Source organism: Stegostoma tigrinum, chromosome 45 (genome assembly GCF_030684315.1).
Source record: "Stegostoma tigrinum isolate sSteTig4 chromosome 45, sSteTig4.hap1, whole genome shotgun sequence".
Lineage (NCBI taxonomy): Eukaryota > Metazoa > Chordata > Chondrichthyes > Orectolobiformes > Stegostomatidae > Stegostoma > Stegostoma tigrinum.
The window spans coordinates 13,494,124-13,514,630 of NC_081398.1; the positions used below are offsets into that span (position 1 = coordinate 13,494,124).

The following is a 20,507-nucleotide window of genomic DNA, read 5'->3' on the forward strand; positions in this document are numbered from 1 at the left end:
TACTGAACTAATAATCCAGAAGCCTATGCTAATACTTGTTGAGTATTGTGGAGGAGGGTAATTGCAGCTGGTAAAATTTAATTTCAATTGATAAAAAACTAGAATTGAAAACTCATCTTCTTATTGGTTAATGCCAGGGAGCAGGGTTCAATTCCACCCTTCAGAAACTAACTATGTGGACTTTGCACATTCTCGGGCCTGCTTCCATATTGTATAGATTCTATGATTCCACTCGACCATCATCACTTGTGGTAAACATCCATCAGGTTTATGAATGTCCTTTACTGAGGGAAATCAGCCAATCCTCACATGGTCTGGTCTGCATGTGACCCCAGATGCACAACAATGTGATGGAACCTTAACTGACCTCTGGAATTGACATCCTTGGCACTCAATTGAGGCAATTAGGAAAGGGGAATAAGTGCTGGCCTTGTGGGAGGATTGCAGGGTAGAGAGATTGTGGGAGGAAGAATAAAAAGAATGAAGTCTTTTGAAATAGTTGCATGGATCTCTTTCAGCACAATTGAGTGTGCTGGCATTTCCAATTGCTAGGACCATGTTGTCACTAGCAAGCTTACTTAATTTGCAACAATGTCAGAAAATAATAGCTTCAGTCATCCAGATAGGTTGTTCGAAGATCATTTCAGTTCATGCAAGACAAGAGGTTAAAACAATAAATAGCACAGGAAATGCTAATTCAACAAACTAGTTCAAACTAAACTTACCATTAGACGTAGAAATTTTTAAAGTGCCTACTGAAGCTTTCAGGATGCAGAACAGAAATAACCTTCATTTGTGTCCATATTGTGATGTTATGAAAGTGCCTACTGTGTCCCTTTGTGAAAAAATATCATTTGCTCCAGAACAAATCATGCATCATCTGAACATTATGAAAAAGTTCTCATTAAACTCAGAATCATTTAGAAGGAAGATGGCTATGAAGTCATAGAACTTCAGTGAAAGCTGGTATTCATGTGTCACTTCACAGCAGAAAAAAGAACTCAATCCCATACAACCAAACAGGTGTCACTCCAACGCAGATCACCACAGAATAATAAGACATGAAAAAAATCAGGTACCTAACAGTTTATCGCATTCTTCATCTTGACCATGTCATGCAAGGTCAAATATAAAGGAGATGGGGCACAAAGTATCACATTTCCACACTTTGCAGAGATAAAGGATGAATCAGCTGCGCCTGCTGAAAGTACAGCCAGTAATGCAACAGCCATTAACTGAAAGGGCCCCGAGAGGACGAAGAAAAGCCATTTCATAAACTTAAGGATTTTATGTTTGAGTGATAATGGGAACTGCAGATGCTGGAAAATCCAAGATAATAAAAGTGTGAAGCTGGATGAACACAGCAGGCCAAGCAGCATCTCAGGAGCACAAAAGCTGACGTTTCGGGCCTATACCCTTCATCAGAGAGGGGGATGGGGTGGGGGTTCTGGAATAAATAGGGAGAGAGGGGGAGGCGGACCAAAGATGGAGAGAAAAGAAGATAGGTGGAGAGGAGGGTATAGGTGGGGAGGTGGGGAGGGGATAGGTCAGTCCAGGGAAGACGGAGAGGTCAAGGAGGTGGGATGAGGTTAGTAGGTAGGAGATGGAGGTGCGGCTTGGGGTGGGAGGAGGGGATGGGTGAGAGGAAGAACAGGTTACGGAGGCAGAGACAGGTTGGACTGGTTTTGGGATGCAGTGGGGGGGGGGGGGGGGGGAGAGAAGAGCTGGGCTGGTTGTGTGGTGCAGTGGGGGGAGGGGATGAACTGGGCTGGTTTTGGGATGCAGTGGGGGGAAGGGGAGATCTTGAAGCTGGTGAAGTCCACATTGATACCATTGGGCTGCAGGGTTCCCAAGCGGAATATGAGTTGCTGTTCCTGCAACCTACGGGTGGCATCATTGTGGGACTGCAGGAGGCCCATGATGGACATGTCATCTAAAGAATGGGAGGGAGAGTGGAAATAGTTTGCGACTGGGAGGTACAGTTGTTTATCGCGAACCAAGTGGAGGTGTTCTGCAAAGCGGTCCCCAAGCCTCCGCTTGGTTTCCCCAATGTAGAGGAAGCCACACCGGGTACAATGGATGCAGTATACCACATTGGCAGATGTGCAGGTGAACCTCTGCTTAATATGGAAAGTCATCTTGGGGCCTGGGATAGGGGTGAGGGAGGTGGTGAGGGGGCAAGTGTGTTTTTTGTTGATTTTCGATTAAGTTAACTGTAGAAAGATGAAGTTAGTAGCAATAAATTCAGTATCAAGGCCAGTCTATTTAGTTACTATCCTTTCTCACCATTAGCAAAATACTTCCAACTTTGGGAGCAGAATGAGTCGTGTAATGCAAAATTCAAACCAACCTGAATTACAATGCACGACTTCAACACTTCCTGATCAATGTCCCTTTTGATCACAAGTTGGAACACAATATTGTGTCATTAATCGCAAGAGTGACATACGAACAAAGATTGTATTCCACATTCTCCCAAGCTAAAAGTGTATTTCACCTAGTTAAACATTTCCAAAGCAGGTAACACAATCGAATTGGGTCCACTGTTCAGTTACTCGAAACACTAGTTACAAGGTACATGCCAAGTCTTACATTGAAACATCCAGAGGTTAACAAAGCTATTGAAATTTTTCCTCCATTTTACTTTAAATGATGGCCATCACTTTACAATCCAATGGGGCTTTACTCAATCCAAATGCATATTAAAGGAATGGCAGAAAACAAAAACAAATCAGCAAAGCAAGTTGAATCAGCCATCATCTTATTCAATGGAATAATCTCAAGGAACGTGTCACCAAGGAGCTTTCAAAGATATTGGTGAACAAAGTTGCAAAGTCTTCAGGTCATTCCCCAGCTGAGACAGCACTTTGCTTATCTTCAGTTTGCTTTTTTTTTGTTAATGCCTTTCATTATGAAGTTACAAGTATCCAGCGCATGTGTGCACTCTCTCAAACTCTTGAGACAGGATTCCCTAAACCACTTCCACTATTAAAATAATGTAGGTTCATTAGTTAGGAGCAGGAGTAAGCCACTTAGGTCTGCTCTGCCATTCAATAGGTCACGGGTGAAATAATTATTCTATATTTCTGCCTATCCCCGATGATCTTGTTTTTAAAAACAGTAATTTTGCGTCTCGAGTGCATGAAAGACTGTACTTTCTGCAGAATTCCTCTCTTGTCCTACCACTGTTCAAAATGTTAAAATTCTTAACACCCTGTTCTTGCCCCTCCCACACAACAAGCTACAGAGCATATGCCATTCTTTGGCCTTCATTTGCCTTCCATGTCATTTTTATTGCCCCGATGATGCTCAACTGTTCTGGAATCTTCTGGCCGTTCAGGGGTGAAATTAACAGCTCAACACTTCTACCATCATGAGCTGAAACATAAGCGAGCAGAGCAGGAGTGGGTCACACACCCACGAAGCCTGCTCAGCCATTTTCTAAATTCATGGTCAATCTTTAACCACAATTCTACTTCCCAGCCCAATTTCTATTTTCCTTTAAGTCTCCTTAAAAAATCTGTCATTCTCTGCCTTGAAATTTGCAAAAACAAAACTTTTTGAGCTGAATTTCAATGACTGACAATCCTGACTGAAGACTTTCCTATCTTAGTTCAAAATGATACAGTTCCCCTTAATCTATTCCCAGGCTCCCTTTTAAATGATTCTTTCCAATCAATTTCTTTCACATTACACGTCATTAATTTGAAGTTTGCTCCTATGCAATTAAAGGACTGTTAAAAGTAAAAGTTTCTATTATTAGCTATTCATTTGTTTGATTTCATCTGAATAATAATAACATCAGAGCTTCATGAAAAGAGCTAACATTACCTGACCTACCACTGTCATCATTTAGGTAGAAATCTAACACTGTTTGCCATCCCCTAAGGTCCCTCAGCTGCCACCTGTCTCAAAATTAACCCGTATAGGCACATTAGACACACCTCCGGGGCAGGTGGAATTTGAACTCCAATCTTCTTGCATACAACCATTGCATCACAAGGCCCTCTGCCATTTAAGATAATTGAAAGTAATGTGGAGGAATTCTTCTGAGACTTTTGGATCTAATGAAATTCTTTACCACAGCCTGTCACAGTTGTGTTATTAAGTACATTCAAGACCGAGAAAGACAGGTTTTTAATCTATAAGGGAATCAAGAGTTCCAACAAAAGAAAAGGCAGGAAAATTGGTTTGAGGATTATCAGATCAGCCATGGTCTTATTAAAAAATGAAGCAGACTTGATTGGCCAAATGGCCAAATTCTGCTCCAACATCTTGCCTTATGGTCTTATAAACTGTCTCAAATTATTCCCGTTGTGCAGTCCAGCCAAATTCAGGTCCACTCTCAAAAGCAGCACAGATCTTTAATACTAACTTTCCAAAGTATTATATCTGCCTGCTTTTTAACCTGTGCTAGCAACATTTTTCAACTATCACAGAGGATTATAGACTTCATTCTCATACAGAACAGCTCTTAGAACAGAGCAATAAAGAACATATTTTTCAGCCACAAAACACCGGCAGAACTTGATAAGTCTTTCGAATTTTGGCAATAAGTTAAAAAACACCAGTATGCACAACAATGTTGTAACTCAGATCATTGGCTTGAAAAAGGACCATAATCATAAAACTAAATCAATAACTTGTTTTTAAAAACTTTCACATTAAATTTCAACTCTTAACGAACTGACGTCCAAAGAGAGACAGTCAAGAATGGAGATGACAAGGAATGGATGGTTAACAACACTATATGCACCATTTATCAAATCAAGTGGCAAGAGGTGCTATCAAATACAGTACCTTTCTTGTAGCAGTTCTGTTAAAGTTAGGTTTGCATAATCTAATTAGAGATCCATGTGGACTAAGCACAACTTTGCACCCAGCTGATACTGAATTTGTACATTCTAATTATTCAGAATCATTTCATGTAATAAAAGCGATGGCTATGTTTTGCTTCACCTTATATACTTGTCCATAGGTCCCATTTCCGACAACTTCCACCAGTTCAAAAATACCCGCAGGATCCTGGATAAAATAAAAATCTGTGTCAGTAAAGCTGAACAGCTATAATTTGTCACTAATAGCAATGTCTAAATTCTGCACTTTTCTTGGCAAAAATATACTTTATTCATAAGCACATTACAAAACAGTTCAAATCAAACGTTACATAAAATACAATAAAAATATCACAGTTCTCATTTCAGCATTGCACTTTTAGATGCCTGCATGCAAAAGCAAAATTGGAACATTTACTAAATATAACAACAATCTATTTACATTTCAACACAAGCAACAAGGTTTTTTTTTTAAAGTTAACAGATGCTCAGGATGTTATGGCAGAAAGGTCTAAGACAATGGCCTGTTCCACTGTGCCTTAGTAGCAGCTATCCGAAGCTTTGATACATCCCTTAGCTCATAGTCTTGGATCTTGGAATGTACCAGTCTGCAACACTCTATTGAGGATAATTAAGAGTCATAGAGAAATACAACATGGAAACAGACCCTTCGGTCCAACTTGTCCTTGCCAACCAGATATTCTAAATTAATCTAGTCCCATTTGCCACCATTTGGCCAATATCACTCTAAACCCTTCCCATTCATATACCTATCCAGATGGCTTTTAAATGCTGTAATTAAAGCAGCCTCCTCCACTTCCTTTGACTGATTGGTTGATTTTATTGTCACCTGGTATGAAATACAGGGAAATACTTGGTTTGAGTGGTACAGGCAGAACATAGAAAAGTACAGCACAGTACAGGCCCTTCGGCCCACGATGCTGTGCCGTGGAATAATCCTAAACCAAAAATAAAATAACCTAACCTACATTCCCCTCAATTCACTGCTGTCCATGTGCATGTCCAGCAGTCGCTTAAATGTCACTAATGACTCTGCTTCCATGACTACCACTGGCAAGCTATTCCATGCGCTCACAACTCTCTGGGTGAAGAACCTCCCTCTGACATCTCCTCTATACCTTCATCCTAACACCTTAAAACTATGACCCCTCGTGGCAGTCAATCCTGCCCTGGGGAAAAGTCTCTGGCTAACGACTCTATCCACGCCTCTCATTACCTTATACACCTCAATCAGGTCACCTCTCTTTCTCCTTCTCTCCAGAGAGAAAAGTCCGGGCTCGGTCAACCTCTCCTCGTAAGACAAGCCCTCCAGTCCAGGCAGCATCCTGGTAAACCTCCTTTGCACCCTCTCCAAAGCCTCCACATCTTTCCTATAATAGGACGATCAGAACGGGGCACAATATTCCAACTGTGGTCTCTCCAGGATTTTGTAGAGCTGCAGCAAAACCTCACGGCTCTTAAACTCAATCCCCCTGTTAATGAAAGCCAAAACACCATATGCTTTCTTAACAACCTTATCCACTTGGGTGGCAACTTTGAGGGAGCTATGCACTTGAACACCAAGATCCCGCTGTTCCTCCACACTGCCGAGAATCCTGCTTTTAATCCTATATTCAGCATTTAAGTTCGACCTTCCAAAATGCATCACTTCGCATTTATCCAGGTTGAACTCCACCTGCCATTTCTCAGCCCAGCTCTGCATACTGTCAATGTCTTGCTGAAGCCTGCAATAGCCCTCGATACTATCAACGGCAGATCACAGCAAACAAAGGGAGTATAGATCAAAAGACTTGGAAGCATATAGGTTACATTATTTGAGGCTACAGTCCATTCAACAGTCTAATAACGGCCGAAAAGAAGCTGTTCCTCAAGCTGCTGAAAATTTCCTGAGCCACTTGCCACCTGGCAGTTCGTTACATCCACCATTCTGTGTGTGAAAAAGTTGCACCTTGGGTCCCCTTTAAATCTTTCCCTTTTGACTTTAAACCCATGCCCTCTAGCTTTGAACACCCTTCCATAGGACCATCCTCTATCCATGTTTCTCATAATTTTACTAAATTCTATAATGTTACTCCTCAGCCTCCAACAATCCAGGGAAAACAGCCTCAGCCTATTCAGCCTCTCCCTGTCGCTCAAATCCTCCAACACTGCCCACATCCTCGTAAATCTTTTCTGAACCCTTTCAAGTTTCACATTTTTCATGAAGCAGGCAAACCAGAATCAAACGCAGTATTCCAAAAGTGGCCTAATTCTTTGAACCGAAAGATCAGCAAGTTTCAAGCAGACTAGAGAACATTTTTCAACAAGTTGACGTATTTCTGATGCATAATAAAAACATTTCCATCACTCAAGTAAGCATTCCACTTTCTCCCCATCTCTATCACCACTCTGCACAGTAATGATATTTTAGTAATGTTATTTTGATCATTTTCATCCTTGCAATAAATTGTGGAATAGCAGAATCACAGAATCCCTACAGTGCAGAAAGGGATGCAGATGCCTTGTGGCTAGCTATTTATTGCCCATCCCCAACTGCCCTTACACGATAGTGGTCAGGTGCCTACTTGAATGCCCTAATGAAGTGGCGCGAATTGATTTGATTTGCTTTGAATGATCTTGAACTTATTGGAGGTGTACCCAGTTAGTAGAAAGCATTCCATTTGCACTCCAGGCTTGCATCCTGGAGACAGTGGACAGACTTTAGGAAGCCAGGAGGGGAGTTATTCAGCTTACCTTTGACCTGATCTTGTAGTCACTATTTATATGGTTGGTTCGATTCAGTTTCTCGTCAATAGTAACCACGATGAGGTATTCCAAAATGGAACACCATTTTGAACACAAGAGGTGCTGGTTAGAGAAACTACAACCAATCGCCTTTCTCTAAAGAAGAGAGACACCCAAGACCGTTCAAAAACTAAATAATGCCCTCAGGACAATGAGACAAAATCGGGATTTAAAACTGAAAAAGACACCTGTGCAAATTAATAAAAGCATGCGTGAAACATGAAAAAGCACAATACAATATATTCCGTGAGAATATGTGTACATTCCTGAGCTGAATCTTTAACGAATACAGAGTTTACTTCTCATCTGAAAATACTTTAAACCAAAATTTCAAACCTGTTACAGGTAGAACCAGCACCACTCTATAATACCACTCGCCACAACAAATTCTGATCAATAAAAGTATTGCATTGCCAAAAAAAAATGCTTAAGGTGCTACCAATTCATTTTTCTTGAAAGGTATTATTGCTCAACAGTACTTCACACAAGTGTTTCAGCCAGTCTGGTAATAAAGTGAAAAAAACGTAACTGAATAGAAGTTCTCAAGTGGTAAAGCGGGCCTTGAAAGGGAAATTATCTGCACTTTAGCAGATAGGACTCATGGATGGACACCTGAATTATCTGCAATATGATCACAATTTGTGCACAAAAAGCAGGAAAACAACTGAACAAAATACCAGCCTTTCCATTACTGCTACTATCAAACCACCCACTTCCCAGAGGTGTAATGATTCATCTTACATGGGCCATTTATTATCATGTCAAAAAGGTCCATGATTTATTTCACTCTGACCAGCAACATATAATGCCTGCAATGTGATGGGGTTCGAGCAGCATGATTTGGGATTCAAACTCATTGTGGTTCACAATGGGGATCCTGCTGTCCTCCCTGCCAAGGACTCTGGCTTTGAATCTTCAGTTCCTGCGAAGATTTATGCGAAATAGTCAGAGGTGACAAGAATGTAATCGTTTGCAGCCAATTTGCTGGTGGGAAGGGGAATGGAAGCAAGTAATACATAAATAAAAAGGGAAACCTATCTCAATAAACATTCTTCACAAATTTTCTTCAAATCAAATCAGAAAAAATTTGAACAATAACAAACATTTTGTGGTGTTTTGTGCTCAGAAGCTTCATCTAAATAAGGTGTACATGACAAAAATACCCAAACTGTTTGAAAGAAAATTCACAGTTCAAAGGAAATCACTGAGTTCCTAAATTAGGGCAGAATACCCAGCCTTAAACATAATAGAAAATATAATCGATTAAACTGTTTACTGGGGGAAGGCCAGAAATCGAAAACTCAACACTTTAAAATCTTTCTGTCCCAAACAGCATATTGGTCTCAAAATGTTAACTGTTTCTCTCCCCATGGATGCTGTCAGACGCGCTGAGTTTCTAGCTCATTTCACTGTATCTGTCTTCATTCACTCTTGCTTCATTCATGTATCACTTTAAATCCAAGCCCTCTCGTTCTTTACCCCTCCTCCCCCTTACAAGCAGGAACAAGTTCTCCCATCTACTCTATTCAGACTACTCATGATTTTGAAATCTTCCAACAGATTTCCTCTCAGTCTTCTTCTCTCAATCTATTCTTGATTGAAGTTTCTCATTCCTGGAACCATTCTTGTAAACTACTTCCTTACTCTGTCCAATGCTTTCACATCTTTCTGATAATAGGGCATCCAGAACTTTACACAATATTCCAGAGGTTCAAAGGACAAAGAACAGGCCCTTCTGCCCTCCAAGACATGCCAACATGCTTGAAACCTTTTGCCTCCAGCTGTCCATATTCCCCTATTCTCTGGCTATTGACATATTTGTCAAGATGCTTCAAACATTGCTATTTTATCCACCTATACATCTGGCAGCACAATCCAGGCCTTTCACATACCCTTCAAACCTACCCCCTTTTATCTTAAACCTACATCCCCTAGTAATGGATATTTCTACCCTAGGAAAAAGACTCTGAATAACCATACCTCTCAATTTTGAAAATTTTTATCAGGTTCAATCCTTTAACGTTCAAGTAAAGACAAACCAAGTTCGTGCAATCTCTTCTCATAATTAATACCAGCCAAACGAGGTAACATGCTGGTAAGCCATTTCTGTACTCTCTCCAGTGCTTCCAGATCTTCTGGTAGGGTGGCAATCAGAACTGTACACAATATTCCAATGTGGCCTAAAGTTCTATACAGCTACAAGATGACTTGCCAATTTTTAACCCCTCTGCCCCGATCAATGAACCATGCCATATGCCTGTGCATCACCTTATCCACTTTTGTTGCCACTTTCAGACAACTTCAAACTTATATCCCTCTGTACGCTGATGCTAATAGAGTTCTGCCATTTATTGTACACTTCCCTCCTCCGTTAGATCTCCCAAAATGCATCACATCCCACTTGTCCAGATTAAAGTCCACCTGTTATTTCTCTGCCCAAGTCTCAAGCCTATATTCTGCTGTCTCCTCTGGCAATCCTCCTCACTAGCTGCAGCTACCCCAATCTTTGGGTCATCCACAAGCTTACTAATCAGGCCATCTAAATTCTTCGCCACACCATTTATATTTCAAACAACAGGGGTCCCAGCACTGATCCCTGTGAAATACCATTTGTCACAGATCTCCAATCTGAAAATCATACTTCCACTGCCACTCTAAGCAGGTTACCCCTGTTGCCCTTCTTGGGCAGAGTAACAATGATGGCTTTTCACCAGTCCTCTCTGACTTCTGCTGTGACTAAAGAGGATAAAGATGTTATACAAAGTCCAAGCAATTTCCTCACCTGGGTTCCTCAGAAGTTGAAAATGGATCCCATCAAGTCCTGGAGACTTGTCTACCTTATTAGTAAGGGTCTTGTACAGATTCAACATCACCTCTCTACTTGATATTACTGGAGCATAGTTGATGCTTATTTCTTCAAGTCTATTCAGTGTCCCAATGCTCACCACATTGAATCTATAAAATCAAGACTTTTGAAAAGAAGCAAGTTGTCACTGATTTTAAATCAGACATCTAACCTAAAACTATAAACTTTCGTTTGAGATTGCCCCACAAAAGAAAACATTCTCTCTATGTCTACTGTCAATCTCTTTAGCATCTTATAACTCAATTATATCTCCTCTCATTCTTCTGAACTCTAGAGTACAAGTCTAAACTACTCAAGGTCTCTTCATAAGGCAAACCCTTCATTTCTGGAATCAATTGTGTGAACTTCATCTAAATTGTCTCCCTCCTCGAGTAAGGGAACCAAAACTGTGTGCAATACTCCCGATGCAGTCTCAGTTATGCCTTGTACAGTGGCAGCAACACTTATTTGCTTTTATTCTCTATCCCTTTAGCAATATATGCCAAAATTCCATGTCTTCCTTATTACCTGCTGTACCTGCACACTGGTTTTCTGGGAATCATGCATGGAGACCCAGCTGACCCTGCATTGATGGTTTCTCTCCATTTCAATAAGTTGCCTGACGATGCTCTGCCCAAAATGGATAACCTCACACTTATCCACATTCAACTGCATCTGCTCATTCACCTAACATAGCCTTCAATCCCCAGCTGAGCCAAAACACTACCCGATCGACCAGCCAGGCTACTTATTTCATCTCGTTGTGAGCTTTGGAGTTGTTTGCTTACAATATATAATGTAATATAAATGCAAGCTTTTAAATGACATGTACAAGTCACAAGTGACTGCCAAACAGGCCACTGATAATACTTACCTACTTCAAAAAAGAACAATTTAGAGACCAATACCTTTTCCTCTCAGAAGTAACAACAGAATGGCAGGTCACAATCCAGTTATGATAAAATCAACATGGTGCTCAGTTACAAGTGATGTACCACAAGAATCTGTTCTGGGTCCTCTTCTATTTGTGATTTTTGTAATTGATTTGGATGTAGGAGTGGAAGGGTGGATTAGCAAGTTCACGGATGCTACAAAGGTGGGTCACGTTGTAGATAGTGCGGAGGGCTGTTCTAGGTTATAAAGGGACATTGCTAGAATGCAAAGCCGGGCTCAGAAGTGGCAGATGGACTTTAACCCTGAAAAGTGTGAGGTGATTCATTTCGGAAGGACAAACTTGAAAGCAAAATACAGGATTAACGGAAAGATTCTTGGCAGTGTGGAGGAGCAGAGGGAACTTGGGGTTCATGTTCACAGTTCCCTGAAAGCTGCCACCCAGGTGGCTAGAGTTGTTACGAAGACGTATGGTGTGTTAGCTTTCATTAATAGAGGGATTGAGTTCAAGAGTCGTGAAGCTATGCTCCAGCTATACAAAAGCCTGGTTCAGCCACATCTGGAGTATTGTGTCCAGTTCTGGTCACCTCCCCGCAGGAAAGATGTGGAAGCGTTGCAAAAGGTACAGAGGAGATTGACCAGGATTCTGCCTGAATGGAGGGAAGGTCTGATGAGGAAAGGTTGAGAGAGCTAGAGTTTTTCTCTTTAGAACGACAAAGGATGAGAGGTGACTTGAAAGAGGTGTACAAAATGATCAGAGGTGTAGATAGACTAGGCAGCCAGAGAATTTTTTCCTAGGGTGGAGGTAGCTTTTACGAGGAGACATACTTTTAAAGTGAAAGGAGGTAGACATCAGGGAGACGTCAGAGATAGGTTCTTTACACAGAGTGGTAGGGGCATGGAATGCATTGCCGGAGAGGGTAGTGGAGTCGGCCTCATTAAGAGCATTTAAGTGGCTAAAAGATAGGCATATGGATGATAGTATACTGTGGATGTTTCATCATTTTCCTGCTCGCCATTAAAATTAGAATCCATTTATATTGTAAAATATTTTGCATTCCTCCAAATTCTGCTGCCCACAGACCATGTACAGTTGTTCCTATCAGTACTGCAGATAAAAATATTTACACCTGATTTCAATTTATTGGAAATAGTTAGTTAAGAAAAACAGAATACAGTCCTTGGAATATTACCAATAAAGATAGTTTGGAAAGTCATTTACAGAGGATGTATGCCTCAAAATACATTCTTTTGAGAGAAGTACACAAATTGCATTTATAAAATGTGTAAACTGTGATGGCTAAATGGATGAGGAAAAGCTTTATAAATGGGTGACACTGGCAACCTGGGTCTGGGGTTACATGTAGACCAAGACTGGGTAGATTTCTTTCTCTAAAATGACATTAGGAAACCTGCTGGGCTTTCATGACGATAGTCACTATTACTGAGATTAGTTTTCTGTTCCAAACTTTCTTAGCTCATTTTAAATTCCCTGAACTGCTGTTATGAAAGCCAAACCAGTGCCCTCAGTGAAATTACTGACACTGACTCCCTTTGATACAGCATCATGTGCGACTAGGCACACACATGATCACGGCTCTAATTGGATAACTGGCCCATACTAGGCTAGTTAACCTAGCTACAATAGAAATGGTCAAGTCTACTTCCAAACTTCGGAGTTTGCTGAAGCAGGCAGAATCACCACCCAGAGATTTAATCCCACATTGCGATCCAGTGTCCCCTGCTGAAAGGTGCACAAAGATTGTTTGTGAGGCCCCAGCTGGAACACCAAGGTCAATCTGGACATTGCACTTTAGGAAGGATGTCAAGGCTTTGGAGAGGGTCCAGTGAAGTTGACTGGAACAAAACCAGGGATAAGCGATTTCTATTATGTAGGGAGACTGGAGAAATTGGGATTAGTCTCCTTAAACCAGAGAACTTAAAGTAGATGAAATGTGACAGGCATGCTTTAAATCAAGAAGGATTTTGAGAGAAAATAAAATGTGCTGGTAATTCGAGAACGTAGAGACAAATTAATTGGCAAAACAACCAGAGAGGAAATGAGCTAATAATTGACGTAGCAAGTTACAACCTGCAACATAGTAAGGCAGTAGTCACTTTCAAATGGGAATATAACATTTGCAAAATTGGAAGAAAAACTGTTTGGATAGTTCTTGCCAAAGTCAGAGCTACAATGGACGGAAGGTCCAATTTCTGTATTGTGTAATTCTATGATATGTGGACACACATAGAAAAAAAATCAAGGAAGCCTTTTTCAAGAAAAAGGCAATTGCTTCCTTCCAACACTTCTGCCGCCCTCTCCCACAACCTCCTTTCCCATTCATATTATTCAGATCATATGGAACAGTTACTCCACATGAAGCTTCGGCACTGCTGATAGCCATGCAACTATTAATCCAAACAAGTCAGTCTTTTGGGGATGATATGTAGAAACTTTAGCAATGACACCTTCATCAAATTGCATTCCTTTCCTGGGAGGAACAGCACGAGAAGGACACTGTTGAAAATAATCATAACTCAATTTATTGTGCTTTTGTTGTAACCTCCATCGAACAAAGTAAACTGATCATTTCAGAGGAATTGGTTGTATTGCTGTACCAGACAGTACCAGGAAGTTGAACTTAAACACCACATAGTCAAATCAACAGGGCCACCCTGAGTTAACATATTGCTGTTCCACACTGGGTTTTACCCAACACTGAGTCATAGGCTGAGCAATGCAACAAATCATCTCATGCTCAATTCTATGCACAACATGTTTCCAACAGCACAAGACAAGTGAGAAAAGCTTCAAATATTCTCTCCCCACCCAGTCCCAGCCCAAAGCTTCAAGCCAATTCAGACTATGTGACTACACTATGCCTTTGAGAAGTGTATTTTGTCCTTTTTGATTGGAAAGGTTTTCAGCCAGGGGTGTTTCTTCCCAGCTAATAAATTAAACAGCTTAAGAAGCCTTGATTTATTTTTTAGAAGTTAGAATAATAGAAGCAGCACGAATGGGTGGAATCAGGCTCCCACAGAACTAAGCTTTCAGTTTTGCTTTCAGCAGTCGTTGGGCTTTTGAGCTGGTTTGTGGAAGCTGCTAAAGTTAGAAAGCTCCCCTGCTGCCAGAAGCGCATGAGAGACAATCTATTTTAATGACTATGCATTTGTCAAGGGTGTGTTTATTGTATGTTACTCTATTGGAACTGTTGTTGTTCAGTAAGTAAATAATTTATAATTCTGTCAAGTTTTCCAATACAATTAAAGTTATACCAATTTGTCTTTCTTTTGATTGTATTTGAACTGTTAGATAAGTGTGTTTTGTTTAAAACCAAGCAGTATAACTAATCAAATTACATCTGGAACACAGCACCTTACACTTGCCTTAAATAAAATATAAAGAGTTAGGTTCTAGGCTATCTCCTTGATATTTGTGAAAGGGCATTTAGTCTGGTCCCTAACAAATTTGGGGTTTTGGCGGGAGCTAAATCTCTAATTCCAGGTTGGCTTTAGGATTGTTGGACTCAATGACAGTAAATGTGAGTGTTAGTGCTTTCTTTTTGGGTGTTGCATTCGGTTGGTTTAAACAGGGTTTGCCTTCTGTAATAAAGGCTCTTTCAGTTGCTAAGAGTTTCCTGGTGGTAGAAGAAGTCACTTTGGCTGGTTTACAGAAAATGAGCAAGGCAAAGCCTTTGAAACTGGTGAGCAAGCTAAAGTTGGAGTTGCCGGTGTCTGTGAGGAAAGGGGAGACAATTGTGGCAATAGCTCAACATTTGCAATTTCCAGGAATGCATTCAGAATCACTGGAAATGACTAAAGCTAAATTGCAAATGAAGCAGCTGGAATTTGAGGCAAAAGTGAGAGAAAAGAGGAAAAGGAAATGAAACAGTTAGAAAAATGATTAGGAGCACAGGATAAAGAAAGAATAGCCCATGCAGAACAAAAATAAAAAGAAAGGTTGGCCCTAACAGAAGTAAGGGAGAAAGAGGGAAAGAGAGAGCTTTTAAACTTCATAAGTTGGCGATGAAAGAGGAAAGTTGGCTTAAAATGATAAAAGTAGAAGGCAGGCGTAGGGATGAACAGCAAACCCATCATAGCCAAAAGCTTAGTGGGATTCTGTTTGAACATGGCCCAAGCATTACCAAAGTTTGATGAGAGGGACACAGAAGCCTTTTTCATTTCATTTGAGAAAGTGGCTCAACGAATGAAATGGCCAGTGACTATGTGGGTATTGTTGATTCAAACAAAGTTGATAGGTAGAGCTACTGAGGCATTTGGAGATAACTGAGAAGTATGAAGTGAAAAAAGCCATCTTAAGCGCATATGAATTAATGTCAGAAGCCTACAGACAATGTTTTAGGAATTTGAGAAAACCTGGTAAAACGTATGGAGAGTTTGAAAGGATCAAATTACATCACTTTGATAGGTGGATAATGACATTGAAAATAGATCAGACACATGATGCTCTTTGAGAGACAATTATTTCCGAGGAGTCCAAAATTTCACTTCCTGAAGCAGTGAGAACTCCTGTGGGAGAGCACAGAGTTAAGACTGCAAGCAACAGAAATGGCAGATGATGAGGAGTTAGCTCATAAATCATAATTTGGCTTCCAACATTAACATCAATCTGTGAGAAATGGAAATTGGGGAAAAGAGAAATGCTCACGTAGTAAAGGAAAAAGAGATTTAATTGAAGATAGTAAAGATAGTTTACCACATGTTAAAAAAGGAAACCCATTGGGTGGGGCACACAGGAGAAGTAAAAACTCTCAGGTGGTTTCACTGCATTAAAATAGGATACATGAAGTCGCAGTGTTGATGGATTAAGAAAAGCACTGGGAACACAGCTGCGGTAAAACAAGATAAGCCGGTGAGGTTAAGTAAAGCAGTAAAGAAAATTCCATTGGAAGCCAGAGACCTGCGAAAGAATGTGCAGCCTGGTCAGAGATAAATGGGAACTGCAGATGCTGGAGAATCCGAGATAACAAAGTGTAGAGCTGGATTAACACAGCAGACCAAGCAGCATCTTAGGTGTACAAAAGCTGACGTTTCAGGCCTAGACCCTTCCTGTGTCAGAGTTTGGTTAATAAGAAAGTAACAGTTCTCTTTACAGGTTTTACCTAAATGAGTAAGCTTTACTCATGTGCCAGCAGGAGCAAGTAAAAAATTAAATTTTAAGAAATACAGGAGCAAGTGAATCTTTGATGGTAAAAGATGAGGAGGTACATGCTTTGGAAAGTACTGCCAGAAAAGGTGGCAATGTGTGAATTTCATGGTGAGAACAGTATGATTCATATACATTCACACTGCGTATGCACCAACATAACTATCACTAAACATATGCCAACCCCAATTTCCTGCACTTGTCCCATATCCTTGAATATCATGATATTTGAAGTGCTCATCCAAATATATTTTAAAAGCTGTAAGGTTTCCAGCCTCCACTACCTTCCCAGACAGTGCATTCCAGATTCCTACCAGTGAGTGAAAAAAGGTTTTCCCCAAATCCCTACAATCTCCTGCCCCTTACTCTAAAACTGTTCCCGCTCATGACTAACGACCCAACCAAAGGGAACAACTGCTCTCTATCCACCCTGCCCAAACCTTCAATCTTATACAAAGTGAATCTGCACAGCTACTGCCTCTGCTGTTTGATTTCAAGTATTTCTGGACATCAGAGTTTGTCTAAGAAAATTTAATAAACAGTGAAATTCACATCTGACGTTGGAGAAACCTATGTGAGGAGCTCACAGCAAGGGATCAGCTACGCGGATAGTTTTAAGTCTTTTTTTAACAAATCTACAATAGTTAGAACAGTGGGTTCTTTTTTTGACTATGTTTTATTGAGATCGTCTCATCATTAAATTTTAAAAATATATATCATAGGTATTAAGTCTGCCTGAAGCAATGTTTTTAGAGCAGTAAGACTGTTCTATTTTAGATAGTTAAGGTGCAAAGATGGCCATTAGTAGTGTGATGTGCTCTTCCTGTCGGATGTGGGAGATTAGGGAGAGTTTCCATGTGACTGATTATTTCCGCAGGAAGGATTCGCAGCCAAGCACACTATTGGATTGCATGGAGTGGCAGTCAGAGGCAATGAGGAATTTACAGAAGCTAGGAGGTGTGACGGATAGCCCTTGTAGTAATGGAGAAAAATTGCAGATACAGTGAGGTAGATCAATGGAAAGGCAGGAGAGAGAGACAGGTAGTGCAGGTGTATCCTGTAGCTATCCCCATCTCGCACAAGTATGCCATTTTGGAAAATGTAGGGAATGATGGACACTCAGGGAAATGCATCAAGAACAGTAAGGTTTCTGGCACCGAAACTGTCTTTAATGTAATGAGGAGTATGTCAGGTTCCAAGTGACCAATTGTGATAGGAGACTGTTTAGCCAGAGGCACAGACAGATGTTTCTGGTCAACAGCAATACATTAGAATGTGTGTTTTGCCTTGCTGGTGCAAAGATCAAGGGTATCTCGGAAAGATTGCAGATTAATTTCAAGGAGGACGCAGACCAACAGGAGGTTGCTGTACACGTTAGAACTAAAAACATAGGAAGAGAAAAGCACAAGATTCTGAGAAGAGACTGTAGGAAGTTAGGCAAGAATTTAAAAAACAGGTCCTTAAAGATAGTAATATCTGGATTATTCCCAGTGCCACGACCTAGTGAGGGGACGAATAGGAGGATAGAGCAGATGAATGCATAGCTGAGAAGCTGGGTAAAAGCGACCTGTATCAGGAGGACAGATTGCATCCGGATTGGAAAGGGATCAATATAGGAGATTTGCAGGGAGATTTGCTAGAGCTGTTCGGGAGGAGGAGAACCTCCCTAGATGTTTCAATTTCAGTAATCAGATTGGCGTCGACCTCTGCTTTAGAGCAAAACCAACTAGAGAAAGTGCTAAACTTGATCTCCTGTTGGGAAATAAGGCAGGGCAGGCGATTGAGGTGTCAAGGGGAGAGTACTTTGGGGCCAGCGACGATAATTCTATTAGTTTTAAAAGTGATGGAAAAGGATGGACCAGATCCAAAAGTTAAAGATCCAATTTGGAGGAGGGCCAATTTTGGCAGTATTAAGCAAGAACATTTAAAAGTTGATTGGGGACAAGTAAACAGATGGCTGGAAAATGAAAAGCCTTCAAAAATGAAATAATGAGAGTCCATAGATATTCCTGTTTGGGTTAAGGGCAAGGCTGCTAGTTGTAGAAAACATCAGATGAATAGGGAAACTGAGGTTTTGGCAAAGAAAAAGGAAGCATATTTCAGGTATAGATAGCAGAGATCAAACGAATCCTGAGAACATAAAAGCTGTAGGAGCATACTTAAGAAGAAAATCAGGAGCGCAAAAAGGGGACATGAGATAGCTTTGACAAATAGGGTTAAGGAGAATCCAGAGCATTTTATAGATATATTAAAGACAAAAAGGTAACTAGGGAGAGAATAGGACCCCTGAAAGATCAGCAAATGACCATGTTATAAAGGTGCTCATGCTGGACATTTTAAAACCCATAAAGATGAATAAATCCCTGGGGCCTGATTAGATATACCCTATATCTGTGGGAAGACAGGGAAGTGATTGTTGGGCCCCTTGCTGAGATAGTTGCATCATCAATAGCCACGGGTAAGGTGCCAGAAGACTGGAGGTTAGCTAATATAGTGCCACTATTTAGGAAAGATGGTAAGGAAAGGGCAGGGAACATAGACCAGTGAGCCTGACATCAGTAGTGGGCAAGTTGTTGGAGGATATCCTCAGGGGTAAGATTTACATGTATTTGGAAAGGCAAGGGCTGATTAGGAATAGTCAAATGGCTTTGTGTGTGGGAAACTATGTCTCACTACCTTGATTGAGTTTTTTGGAAGAAATAACGAAGAGGACTGATTAGGCCAGAGCAGTGGACATGATCTATATGGACTTCAGTAAGGTGTTCAACAATGTTCCTCACGGTAGACTGGTTAGAAAGGTTAGATCACATGGAATACAGGGAGAACTAGCCATCTGGATACAGAACTAGCTCACAGGTAGGAGAGAGAGGGTGGTGGTGGAAGGTTGCTTTTCACATTGGAAGCCTGTGGCCAGCAGTGTGCCACAAGGATCAGTACTGGGCCCACTGCATTTAAAGAAACAATTAAGACGTGAACATTGGAGGTATGGTCAGTAAGTTTGCAGATGACACCCAACTTGCAGGTGTAGTGGACAACAAAATGTGTTACTTCAGAAAACAAGGGGATCTTGATCAGATGGGCCAATGGGCCGAGGGGTGGCAGATGGTGTTTAATTTAGATAAATGTGAGGTGTATATTTTGGAAAGGCAAGTCAGGGCAGGACTTACACACTTTACAGTAAGGTCCTGGGGAGTGTTGCTGAATAAAGAGACCTTGGAGTGCAGGCTCATAGTTCGTTGAAAGTAGGGTCCCAAGTAGGTAGGATAGTGAAGGAAGTGTTTGGTATGCTTTACTTGCGCAGTGGAGGCCGGGATGTTAGATGCCTTCAAGGCAGAGGTCGATAAATTCTTGATCTCACAAGGAATCAAGGGCTACGGGAAGAGTGCAGGGAAGTGGAGTTGAAATGCCCATCAGCCATGATTTAAATGGCAGATTGGACTCGACAGGCCGAATGGCCTTACTTCCACTCCTATGTCTTATGGTCTTACACTCTATGTACTGACGAATAAAGTAAGAGTTGGAAAGTCATGTTGCGACTCTACTAGCTAGTGGTTAGGCCACTATTGGAATACTGCATGTAATTCTGGTCTCCCTGCTATAGGAAGGATGTTGTGAAACTTGAAAGGGTTCAGAAAAGATTTACAAGGATGTTGCCAAGGTTGGAGGGTTTGAGATATAGGGAGAGGCTGAATAGGCTAGAGCTATTTTCCCTGGAGCATCAGAGGCTTTGAAAATCATCAGGGACAGGGATAGGGTAAACAGAAAGTCTTTTCACTAGAGTGAGGGAGTCCAAAACTCGAGGCCATAGGTTTAAGGTGAGAGGGGAAAGGTTTAAAAGAAACGTAATGGGCAACTTTTTCATGCAGAGGGTGGTGCATGTATGGAATGAGCTGCCAAAGGAGATATTGGGAGGCTGCTACAATTACAACATTTAAAAGGCATCTGGAGGCATTATGAATAGGAA

At 41.0% G+C, this 20,507-nt stretch overlaps 1 protein-coding gene across 4 annotated transcripts in view; it reads right to left on the bottom strand.

Moving 5' to 3' along the window:
- The window catches only part of LOC125448720 (misshapen-like kinase 1), a 256,094-nt gene that overhangs the window by 172,287 nt on the left and 63,300 nt on the right, over positions 1-20,507 (bottom strand). For all 4 annotated transcript variants that reach the window (XM_048524198.2, XM_048524197.2, XM_048524196.2 and 1 more), the window contains exon 2: positions 4,960-5,025. In XM_048524198.2, the coding sequence (XP_048380155.1) occupies positions 4,960-5,025 (66 nt within the window). The remainder of the gene's footprint in view (positions 1-4,959; positions 5,026-20,507) is intronic.